Source organism: Nyctibius grandis, chromosome 2 (assembly GCF_013368605.1).
Source record: "Nyctibius grandis isolate bNycGra1 chromosome 2, bNycGra1.pri, whole genome shotgun sequence".
Lineage (NCBI taxonomy): Eukaryota > Metazoa > Chordata > Aves > Nyctibiiformes > Nyctibiidae > Nyctibius > Nyctibius grandis.
In genome coordinates this window covers 2,225,454-2,238,086 of record NC_090659.1, presented here as the reverse complement: position 1 = coordinate 2,238,086, position 12,633 = coordinate 2,225,454, and the positions used below count along the sequence as shown (strand labels likewise).

General features: G+C 37.9%; 1 protein-coding gene across 1 annotated transcript in view; it reads right to left on the bottom strand.

The window, feature by feature from the left end:
• The window catches only part of EPHA3 (EPH receptor A3), a 229,351-nt gene that overhangs the window by 38,501 nt on the left and 178,217 nt on the right, over positions 1-12,633 (bottom strand). The window contains exons 7-9 of the mRNA XM_068425163.1: positions 10,943-11,045; positions 10,412-10,479; positions 5,974-6,099 (exon numbers count right to left, since the gene is read on the bottom strand). Coding sequence (XP_068281264.1) covers positions 5,974-6,099; positions 10,412-10,479; positions 10,943-11,045 — 297 coding nt within the window. The remainder of the gene's footprint in view (positions 1-5,973; positions 6,100-10,411; positions 10,480-10,942; positions 11,046-12,633) is intronic.

The following is a 12,633-nucleotide window of genomic DNA, read 5'->3' as shown; positions in this document are numbered from 1 at the left end:
TTCATTTCTACCAGAGATAGTACAGTTCCCAATTATTTTACTTATTTCAATTAAAGTAGCAAGAAAATTCATAATAAAAGAATTTATGTACACAGCTGCAACTAAAAAAGTAATCCATACAGATTATCTTTGTTCTATCATTATTCAGATGGATCTAATCATGCAAAGTGTCACTATGGGGCTCCAGGACATGATAGTCCACCATGACTATTGTGCCCACTGTATATTGGGTGAGATCCCTAAATAGAAAATGGCAGATATCACTGCATGATTACTTACACACAACATGGTTTATCCTTTGCTATGTAACATCCAAGAAGAGCACACATGGAAAATTATTTTAGCATTCAAATGAGCAAGTATTTAATATGTTGACAAATTGCTGGAAGAAAACAACCCACTTGAAAATTTGTGTATTTAACTAATGATTACATAAAGCATATAAGGAAGTTTCAGTATCTTAAAAAACATCTGAGCAGCAACTGACTTTTGATTCCTAATTATCCAACCCCCCATCTCAGATTTCATATGATATAATAAACTGCACATACAACATCCCAGTTAAAATTACAGTAGAAACTTTTTGTCTCCTTGTTTTAATGACAAAATAATTGAAATAATGAAAAATACAATAAAAACAGAGAATGGATAAAATACACAAGAAATATGATGGCAAGAATTGCCCTACATGATTATTTATATTTAAAGACAAGGAAAACACTTTACTGAACAGAGAAGAAAAGAAAAGTGTTTTGTTTTGTGTTTTTTTTTTCTTTCAAGAAACTAGACAGTGTTGCTGGAGGGCTTTAACACTCATTTTCCAACAATACATGCCTAGTCAGGCTGTTTAGTCAAAATACATGAGATCTAAATATAAATATTCCCTCATATGCCTTATTTTGTCAAGTGGCCTTGTATAGAAAGTTTGACTTGGAAACAAACAAACCCTATAAATCTAAATCTAGCTGGCATAATTTTTATGAAAACTGGGAATTTTCTTTTTATTTGTGAGTGAAACATAACGGAAAGAGTGATTATACTGCTCACATATGAGCTTTTCCCAACTTAATGTGTAATAATCTTAAATGCAATAGCATTACTATGCCTCTAAAGACCAAAGGCTCTTGGAGCCCATTTGCCCACGATTCTTTCTTTATTTCTGCAGCTGATTGTTTACATTGAGCAACATCTGTGAAAACGAAAAATGACCAAAATCCACAGAAATAAGATATTTTTAAAAGGCAAATTTAAATCATGTTGCTCTTCATAGATTTAATGCTCAGAAATGTGTGATGGATTGACAGCCCTTCACCATTGACTTCAGATGTAATACCACATGGGATACATTTTAGATGTTACATTCAGCCCATTTATCTGCAAATTGAAATTATTCTTTCAACAACTTTCCACCAATACAGCTGGCATGAGAGTCCATGTCCCATTTGCGGCACTGCAATTCAGGAATGATAAAGGGAGTAATAACAATGATGAGAATCTTAAAAGTCAGGGCCGTGTCTTCAACGTTCAAATCTCAAGGAACTGGTGTTATTTATACACAACAAGGAATGAGAAGAGAGAGACATGACAACAGTTTTGGCTTATCAAAATTATGGTTATAAATAAGATGGACACCAACTCCTTTTTCTACACACAAGAGGCAAACCAAAGAATAGTTGCAAATTACAACGAAGGTCTGTTAGATCAGGAAAAAAATTCTAACAGTAAGGACACTTCGACAGTACAAAAGATTTTTTAGGGAGGCTATAAAACTCTCTTATCTTGGAGATTGTAAAGAATAAGCATCTGTCAAGAATGGTACCTAGCAAGTTCTGTTTTGGGCAAGGGTGTGGAGTTAATGACCTCTTGAGGTCACTTTTCAGCTTTATTTTCTAAGGTTTCTCTGTTAGACAGCCAATTTAACCAAAAAACATGAACAAATGTGTCACAGGGCAACGACCTTTCTCTGTTGCTAATCCAGGCTAGATTTGAGTCAACAACATAGAATTGAATGTCACCACATCCTATCACCAGCTGCTGAGCTGCTTCATCCTCTAGGCATGGTACTGCACTATTAATGTAATAACAAAAAAAAAAAAGAAAAACAGGCTATATCTTTATATACACATATATTACTAAACCAGCATTTTTATTACATCCATTGTTTCTAACATTATTTGTATTTCAGGCTGCCAAGACAGGCAGCAGCTCAGAAAATGAATCGTAAAACCTATTACTAGTGACTAATGGGTGTTGAGTTCTGTTCAAACTTCTTAATCAAAAATATTCAACCTCTGCAAGCCAAAACGACTAGGATACTTTACCAAGAGCAATCACTGCTTCAGTTCAAATACTAACCCCAGCTCAATACTGCCAGAGCACCACAAAGAGGAAGACCAAAGCACATCTTGGAAACAGAAGGAAGGGGAAAAAGCGCTTGAAATAAATCTTGTAATGTCCAGCTTTGTATTCCCTTTTCTCTATGTTTTAATGGTCCAAAAAGCTGCAACAAGCTAACCTCTTAAAACTATTGTTCAGTTACTGTCAATGGAGACTATAGCTATGATTTCAGCAAGCAGTCCAGCAATCAATCCTTCATTTCTGACTGAAATCGTATATCTGATATTTGTTTGACTTTTGGGAAGGAAAAGGTTATGGCTAATGTCCATCAACACGGTTCCATTTAGCCATGGCTGCACAATTTAGAACTTGGGTGATTAATCAAGCGCCCCGAGGCCAGTGGATGCTGCAAGAGACTAAAAGTTGGACCCTTCATAGCAATGGAGCTTATTGTGGTCTGTGAATATAAAATGTATTTACTTTATTGGAAAACTCACTGTAAAGCTCACTGGGCAGCCCAACTACATTAACCTTTGATTCTTTCATGTACAGGGCAATATGGATGCTACATAAGTCTATCTGGTCAACACCCATCGTGACATGCAGTTACGCTACATCTTTTTCCTGCAAATCATTATTATATGGTCCCAGTAAGAAATGGACTGGATCTCATCAGATTCAGGAGGAATAAGGACTTGTGTTCAAGTTGGAAGGCGGAAAACCTGGTGCTGATTTTAAGAGATGAAGTTGATGGCTTTTCATGTAAAGCCCTTCTGAAGCGTTTATTTTCAATCATGCTACACATGTAAACATTGTATAACCTGCCCTGCAGACTGATATGTCTATTTACATGTGGAAAGCAAGTAGATATTATCAGGAGGGCTGTTCATGATACAAAGATCTCTCTTCAGGAGATCTTTATTTCTTTTTAAATAGGCTACTTAGTGCATCAGTAAATGGCATTTGTTGTGCATTTAGACCCAGCGGACAAGTAAAAGATGACTGTGAAATTAGCTACTCCCTTTACTTTGCCGTGTTTTAAATCATGACTGTACTGCTGTGCACAGAACTCCCTCAGAGTTGGAGAGGCACCTAGGCTGAATGTTTCATAAACCTTGTGAACCTCAGCAAGCCCTCACTGAGACACTGCAAACCTTCACAATAAGTTCATGGACAGGTAGCCCCTAAATTTTAGAAGATATTATACTACAAGGATATTTAAACTTTGAAAGAAAAGCAAATGCTTGCTTTCATGTTCAGCAAAGCATGTACTTACATCTATCCCAAATCAAGAAAGTACTTTGTACAGTATTCTCTTGCTATCCAATTGGATTTAAACTTCTTAAGTGGTTTGCTGAACAGGATCCATAAAAACAAGTAAGTTGTTTTAAAAGAAAGAATTACTGTAAAGAAAAATCTGAAAAAGTGGCTCCTGACCTCAGTTTTCTTATGCTTAGCCTCCCACTAAAATCCCTTGTGTTTTTCTTGAGGTTCTTTTGGACAAGAGTAGTTCCTTATTGCATTTGGATGTGTTTTCAAAGCTATGTAAGCTGCCCTCTATTCTCAGAGACTTCTGGCTAAAGCTGTGAAAAACTAGTTGGAAAAGTACCTCAGAATATCAAGATTACTTGCCTGACTTGAAGGTCCCATTACTTACATCACACTTCAACGCAGTTAAATGAATCCCTTCTTCTCAAATCACTGTCTTTTTATAATTTCATTCACACTTGCATTTGTAAAGGAGAAGGGCAGGAAAAGACCAAGTCATTCACTCAAATGAGTCATTGACTCAAGTAAGAGACAGGAAATGCCTTTCTGCTTTGGGGGAGGATAGAAGTGTTCCTGCAGAAGCAGTCTCGGAGGCACTCACTCCGAATGCAAAAGCTACCACGTGCTGAACGTGACAGCAGTGTAAAGTGACGCTACGAATGCATTTTGGAAGCTCCCAGCACTCTATAGTCTGATTTTCATCTGTTCTTCCCTGCCTGGCTCTTCCTGTTGGCATCTCTGGCAACTGCTAATAGGAAATGCTACCTGTAATGCCATAGGTAGTTTAGGCTACATGAATCTGAGTCATGGTCTCCAACAAATGGCATTATTGTATCTTGAGTCCAAGCTTCAGTGTAGAGGACCTGCAGGAAACTACTGTCACTTTCACTGGAGCGGAGCAGAAGGACTTATTTTTAAACTACCTGACTCTTTTAGGACAGATCCCTTTTTTTGAAGCCTCTCAGAAAACTCTTTCTCCATTTTCAGAGGCCATATCTGGCAGATTTTGGTTTACCTCTCATTCTCATGTGCATTCTGATTAAAAAGAGGTCAGAACAATGAGCTATACATTATGACATATAATTGATTCTTATGAATTTGTTTTCTAGATTCATATACTGCGTACAACCCGAGTTTAGAAAGCTTATAATTGTGAATGAAGGCTCCTGAAAGTCTTACAAGGAAACACACTGCTCTTGGACTTAGCCTTTCAGTAATCCCCTTCTCTATCCCCATATTAATTATGTGCAGTAAGCAGAGCTTTGCTGAGTTGACTGAAGATGATGGAGAACAGTGCACTCTTGTGGGGCAAAATTAAAACCAGCAAGGAATAAAAATTCTACCTTTGCAGAAAATAACCTAACTTCATACAAGCAGTTGAGTAGCTGCAGTAAGAGAGGATGTTTCTTTTTACTGGGTGACTCAGGAGCTACTGACTACAGTAGCTTGGTTCTACATTTTTTTCCAAGTGAAAATCTTTTGCTGTGCACTAGGAGTCTGTCTCTCTCACATCTCATGATTTTAATTCAAATAATACATTTAGAGCAAAGCAAAAAATCAATAATAAAAGAACTAGTAATTTTCAATGGATTAAAAATCAATAGTACTTCTCACAAATGCTTCAATTTAGCAGGAAAGCTAACACTTCATGATCTTCTGACTTGACAAGACAACCTGCCACTTCACTTCAAGGAGCAAGCACGCATCCTATCGGGAACTACATGCTGCACTGCAACATGCACAACTCAGCGTGACAAGACTTTCTGTAACCTGGCTTCTCTGCTACAAAATCTGCTCTTTTCAACAGTTTGTTTTCTGTAAACCCAACAATCTATGGCATCTGTATGGCTCAGACATTCAGTTATCAGACAGACAACCCTTTCCTCCTAAATCGATAATTCAAATCCAAAGCAGTGACCAAAATCAATCCAAAGACCAAAGGTCATTGCAGTCTGATGGATGCATGGTGACTGGTATGAAATGAGTTTGTGGTTTCACTCAAGGCATAATAGTCAACAGTCCTTTAAAGGGAAAAAAAGAAAACATCTTCACAGTTGATACTATTTTCTGTGCTGACAGATTTTAAAGAGAAACATAGAAATGAGGCTGAACTCTAAATTCACTCCCAACAGTGCTGAGTCCAAGTATGGGCTGACGGGTGTCTTTTGAAAAACTGTCTTGCTATCTGCTTTCTTTGGGGAAAAAGAATAGAATTGTGTGCCCTTAACTTTTCATATGCACTGAAGTCAGCTCTAAATATGACATAGTAATTTGAAGACTTTAGAACATTTTCTTTTAGTCACAAGATGTAAAACAGTATATACAGCAACAAGCTATCTTTAGTTCAATATATCTGATGGTCATTACCTGCTCCAACTACTTTATCAATGGATATATTAGAAGCATCCAGTTCCTTGGCAAATTCATGCACAGCTTGATTGGGATCCTCATATGTATGTGGATCTACGTAAGTTCTCAGGCCTGGGAGTTTTACTGTATAAAAACAAATTCAGAGAGAAAATGTTACTTAGACTTAATTAATCCTTCTAAGGAAAGCTCATGAGACAACAGAAATCAAATCAATAGAAGAAAAAGGTATACTGCTTCTTCAAATCAAACTGCTTTTCATGGGTCTTCAGGAATCTTAATATAGAGTGAAACCAGAGACACTAATGCAGTTATTGCACAGAAGTCTGAAAATCAATTTTAAATATATTTGCACTTGCCATATTTAACTGCTTTTCAAATATTAAAATACTACCCATCCCTCCCACATTTAGATGCTTCCTTATATTGTCCCTTTCAAGGTAACAACAAAGAGGCAAGGAACAAAATGCGTGATGCTACAGTCAACCTGAAAATTCTTAGGAATATATTAAGGATAGCACATTAACTCAAACTTTTTCTTTCCAAGTCCTTCAACAAGATGCATAAGAAAAGAAAATTATCTGTGAACAAATGCACCTCTGCCTCAGTCCCTCTGCTAGTACATACAAGGATGGCAGCCAGTTGTTATTATTAAAGTCTGGTTCTAGTGCTCAGTTACCCTAACATCCATGTTATTATTTTGTTCCCCTCTACAGTTTCCTGGCTAGGGATTGTTCTGTTTGCCCAGGGCAAGTGCTAGTTCAAACGACAGAATGATTTTAAGGGCAGTCTCAAGCTCTCCATATCTCTTCCTCCAGCAGGACTGGAGGTGGGAAGAACATATTATCATTCCCAACCTTTCTCTCCAGCAAAGATGCTGAAGGCAAAGCATAGCCTCATTCCCCCTCCCCAGCTAAAGGCCCTGCTTTTGCTTGTACCCGCTACCTTGTGTGCCTGCCTCTGTATTCATTTTAGAACACAAAGATGTTTTGTTATCAAAAAGTGAAATAACCGTTACATCTAGCTTGAAGTTTTCTGCTTCTGACACAAAACCTGCCTTCCTGGACATGTATTGTAGCTTTTCCTAACTGTACCAGTTGGTCTTGTAAAAGATATTAACTCCTCCTACAAACACTGCCTTAACCCACTCAGGAATATCCTTTCCAGCTTGACATTATTATACTGCATCAATTTGTTGACTGCTAGAATAGTTAAACCTTTTTTTCTGGGTTTACACAGATAGGAAAAAATACCTTCACACCATTAGTTAGAGCACACCATTGTTTGTCAAACAATCCCAAGTGTATGTAAAAAAAATAAATAATCAATTTTATGGAGATTTATTGGCCTCAGAATTGACAAAGAAATGATAAAACTGAGTTCCCAAGCTAACTGCCTGGAAAACAATGCAAACTAAGAGCCATGCTCTTAACACAAGGGCTGTGTGTGCACGGCATTAAATGCCGACTGCCTTTCCTTCAAGAGCCTGATGATTACAGAATTACTTGCAAGTAAAACAAAAAGTAATTGGCTGTATATTGCTGTTGGTTAAAAGTCTCGTAAATGCTCCTTTCCGCCCATACTGAATGTACATTACAGGCTCCCTCATACCCCCAATAAAAATAACAATTAAAAGCTTCTGCACTGTGGGGTTTTTTGGCTGCAGATTTTTAATGCTGACCCCAGAGGTTCCCAAGATCAGGTGACGGTGACTGCAAGGAGAATAATCCCTTCACACCAATAATTAAGGGCAGCCTGTATAGTAACTGGGTCCTGTCATGAAAAACAGATAATAAACACATGCACATGTGTTAAGCTGTACTACTTTACAGCTCATTCTGTGCAAACATAATAATTTACATTTTCATTTTAACAGCATGAATTGCCCTAAAGGTAGCAAAAAAATAAAAAGGGCCTAGCCAAAGAAGGCAAAGGGAGAGGATCTGAGGAGGTGAAACATTTTTGCCCCTTTGAAGTAATATTATAGGATTTGTAATAAGGCTGCAGGGAATAGTTCATGGCTGGAACCTTTTTTAAAGTAATTCAGAATAAACTGACTGAAATAAACCAGCTGCTGGATTTAGGATGCTGAAAGTTTACGACAGCCATGGAAGTTACTTTATCCTTTTTTACTTCATAGGAGCAATTTGCTTATTCTTTGAGAAAGACTGTAATTTAGTAGAATAAAGTTTCAACAGCCACACACGTACATACATACAAATCCTAACAGTTTAATATCTGCAAAACCAACAAATCATTTTCAAGAATTTCTAACAGAAATACCAGGTCCATGATCAGCTCTGTTCTTACTACACAGTGAATCAGCATGGCACTACTCAGAAAACAGTACATAAATATCTAAAGCCAAATTAAAAGCAATTTAATCCACAGGAATTTAACAGCACTGACATGTTTAAGAATAGTGATTGCAATGTTCCATTGTGTGGGAGTAAGGAGAGCAAATTCTGACCTGTTATTTGTCTGCGACACTTTTTTTACTGGCTGCTTTTATTTTATAACCTCATTAAATTTGGATGATGAAACATTAATTCTATGGCCACATGTAACCATACAGATTTTTTTTTGAGACTAGTTGGTTAGCGGTTGTTGGGCTGCACGAAGCAAACCCACTGTTACAGCTTGTGTATCCCTTGACAGTGCAAGGGAAGGAGCACGTGCATCATGGATATGCATGCTCAGGGCTCTCTGGAGATAAGGAGGGGCTCCAAACTCAAAATAAGGATAATATGAACAGTCAGAGAACAGTTACTCCATTGTCACGGGGATTAGGAAGCAGTTCTAATTTCCAACTACTGCAGGTAAATCCCTCATTAAAATGTTAATTCAATTATATTTGGTGGGGAGGCATCTCATTATGCTACCAAGAGCTCTTTTCTTGCAGATGGTACAGTGCGACTGTTGTGTGCGAAAAAAACATGTACATTAAACTTACAACATGCTAAGCAATAGAAATATATGGTTCAATATGGTTTACATGGTGTAGCAAAATATTTATCTGGAGCTGAAACAGTTTCAAAGACAAACTACTGCTTCTTATCAAAAACACGCTCATTAGACAACAAGAATTCTGTGGGTGAAAAAAAGGAATTTCCAGTCTTGGTGTTTATGAAGGGCATTATCTTTGCCCTGTAAGGATGAAAAAAATCCAAAATGGAGCAATAAAAAAACCCCAAGAATCTCCCCCTACTCCTGATCAGGAAGGTTAAACCATCACCTTCCTCTCCCCTCAGCTTCTGCTGCTCCAAAACTAATTTATTACTATTTTAAAGAGGGTATAGATGGGCCTTTGACTGTGATCTTGTCTTCATGATCCACAGCTCGTCTACTGTGGAAAAGTGCTGCAGGGTTATGCACATTGCAGAGAGGAACCAGGATCGGAGAGGAGCTGAAATACTGCAGGATGACACTCCCCTCCAGCCACGGGCCATAGCAAGCTACTTCTTCCTGGTAGCCAAGACATGTGCCTGGGCTCAGAAAATCAACACGTCTTCCCCTGAGCATCTCTCCTGGATGAGATCTTGCTCCATGCGGTTCCTTTCACAGGGCACAGCCAAACGACCCAGAGTAGCCATGAATAAAGTCCCATTTAGCCTTACTAGAAATAGGTATGCAAACATCAGAAATAGATAGGCTTTGGGTCTGGCGTTTGAACACGTTTCAAAAGTAGCCCAGACTCCTCAGAATAAGCAAAATCCCTCATCCTTAACTATATACAGTTTTTGTGATACAAAGACAACATAAGTCAATAAAAAGGTTCTCTTCTTAGTCCTGGATGAGACTCAAAGAAAGAACAGACATATTCATTCTTGCAAGTGGGGAATCAGGACTTGAACAAAACATGTTTGTAAACAGAGCTGGATTAAAAAATCCCATTACTTTGTGAGACACGTGTTTATTTGTTATTCTTAATTTAAGAAACTACTCCAAAACACTTTTTAGCCTGTGCTTAGAATATTTCCAAACTAAATTATTAGTGGGTCAACTTTGTCAAGCAAGCAGTTTTCCTAGTCCCTTCAGTAGTCATCAAGACAGGTTTCATTGATTTTATATTTTGCTTTGGGAAAAAAATGTCATTTCTCAGACTTTTTACAGCTGATAATGAGGAAGCTGAAGATACAGTCTGCATTTCAGTAATGCACAGCAAAATCAATATCATATCGCTAACCACACGCACTGTTTGAACACAGGCAGAGATGTTTTGCTCATTACTAACCTGAACACAGATGAAAGAATTTGAAACAAAGAATAATTGTTTGGGGAAAATCTCCTTATCCACAAGAGAAGAGATAATTCTCTTCCCAATTTCACCTTGCTTTAAGTGAGGTATGACTTCTTTTATTTTTAAATTGAAAAATACCAGTTACCTAGGGGATGAATTCAACGGATCTGGAAGCATTAAAAGACTTCAGTAACTTACAATGGCCATTCCCAAAATGTAGTCTTTTCTCATCAGTGCCATGTTTAGACTTCTTGTATCCACAGAATCTGCAAGCAACAGAGAAAAAAAAATTAATATAGAGAATTTTATATGCTAACAGCAGGTGGAAACAGAATAAAATGTTTTCCCTCCACAATTAAATGTCTGTTTGAAAGTTTAATGATATTTACATTCTCTGTGCCCTATAGAGGCATGTTATGTTCTCAGGGAATTTGAGGAAATTGGCTAATGAGAGGATTTGTTGATTTTTGACCACTACAGTTTAATTTTACAATTGCCTAAGAATGTGTTTATAGCATTTTTTAACAACTGCTGCGTGATTGGGGCTGCTAATGTTAGCGGGCTCATTACAGAGCATGAAGTAGTATTTGGAGCTCCTGGGCAGCAGACAAAGGAGAAGGTGCAAACCAGCCACGCTGCTGCCCGACGACACCCAATTTGCCATGCTCATCAAGGCCCCTCGGGGAAATGGAAGCAGGAGTAAACGTGCAAACCAGATGATAAACTAACCTCCCAATCAAGACGTACACCACAACTGTGAGGAGAATAATGGCGACCGCCGCTGAAATGGCAATCATCACGACCTGGCTGTTCTCACTGGAAATGGAGAATGCTGGAAATGTAACACAAAAATATATAAATAAACACCCCCATACATAACACTGATTACATCACAATTGACTCATATAGGGAACAGACAGATTAAGTCATCACTATATAGCATTTGGTCTCCTGCCAAATATTTAATCTACTAAGTAATTTTTCATCAGACAAATAAATACAAGGGAAGAAAACAAAAGACTCTGGCCATCTTTGACAATTTACCAAAGTTGTTTCTGTTACTGCTGATTTTTACTCTTGCTGATTGTAGTAACTGCTGTTAAACTGATACTTATATAAACATATTTGTAAATACAAACATACATACCATGACATACATATATTTTGTCATGGTCAGTAAGGAATTTTTTCTTAGCAAGAAATCCCAGGCAAATCCCCAAACCCCCCCAATCATCACCCTTGCTCTCACTTCCATATGATGGAAGGTGCTTTAATGAATTAAGCTTCCCAGTTAAGCTTGACAGTATCCCCGTGAAGGTTGTGAAAAGCCAGGGCACACAGAAGCAGACAGAAGGACTATCCATGGTTAATCAATGTCTATAGGAAAAAGGAGGGTTATTTTCTGCCTTAGATTGGATGCTTCTCCTGTCACCTTCCACGTTTTTGGATGGCTACTTTTTTCCTTCTTTTTTAATATTACTTTGCACAGAAAACTCGTTAACCTCTAAATTATGAAATTTGTTATCACTGCAACTGATTTTTTTCTCCTTGCTACACTTGTTTGTCCTATCTTGAGTTCCAGTTTCATCCAGTGTGCCAAAGCTGCCTGTCACCATAACAGTGATTTGTAACTATTTTCTTAAACTAGAAGCTTGTTTGCTTTTCAGAGTAAGAGCTAAGGTTGGGGAGGAAGAAGTGGGGATGAAATACGTAATATATCTCAAAAATACATGGATGCCAAGTGAAAGACCATTTGGCTTGATGCTACTCTTCTTGGTTAAAAATTTGTTGCTTTTAGCAGAGCACTTTTTACACCATGGGTTCTCAAGCCTTATCATAAGTACATGAATAAGCCTTATGAGAGTGTTATCAGAATTATAGTCCTTAGCTGTGTTGTAACTCTGAACAGCAGATATGAGTCTTCTGTGAAAATCTGACCTTCTAAAAAGCCAGAAGTCTTTAATTATGCATCATCAGTCTACATCGGTAACAGGGTACCTAAGCAAAGGCTGACTTTTTGATGCATTAAGCCACTTTCAGCTTCTGGCAAAGAGAAGGTCTGATTTACTATATAGCACCAAGTGATGAGAAAGTAACAGTTAAGACTATGAGTTCTATTAAGAGTCTTTCTGATATAATAACGGAACTTGTAAAGAATACCTATAAGGTCATCAGTTAAATAATGTTATTATCTAGGCATTAGAGAAAAGGAAAAGGAGTGCCAACCAGTAAATAACTTCCCCAAGGCCACCCAGTAGTGACAGAGAGGGGGAGGAACGCAAACAGCCCAACTCCCTGACCAGCCACTCAACTGAATGACCATCCTTCCCGGCCTGTGCATATTAGTTTCATCTCAAGGCTACGCAGGAGACATCAGCAATGCTCCGCAGTAGCGTAGAGTATTACACACTGACCCACAG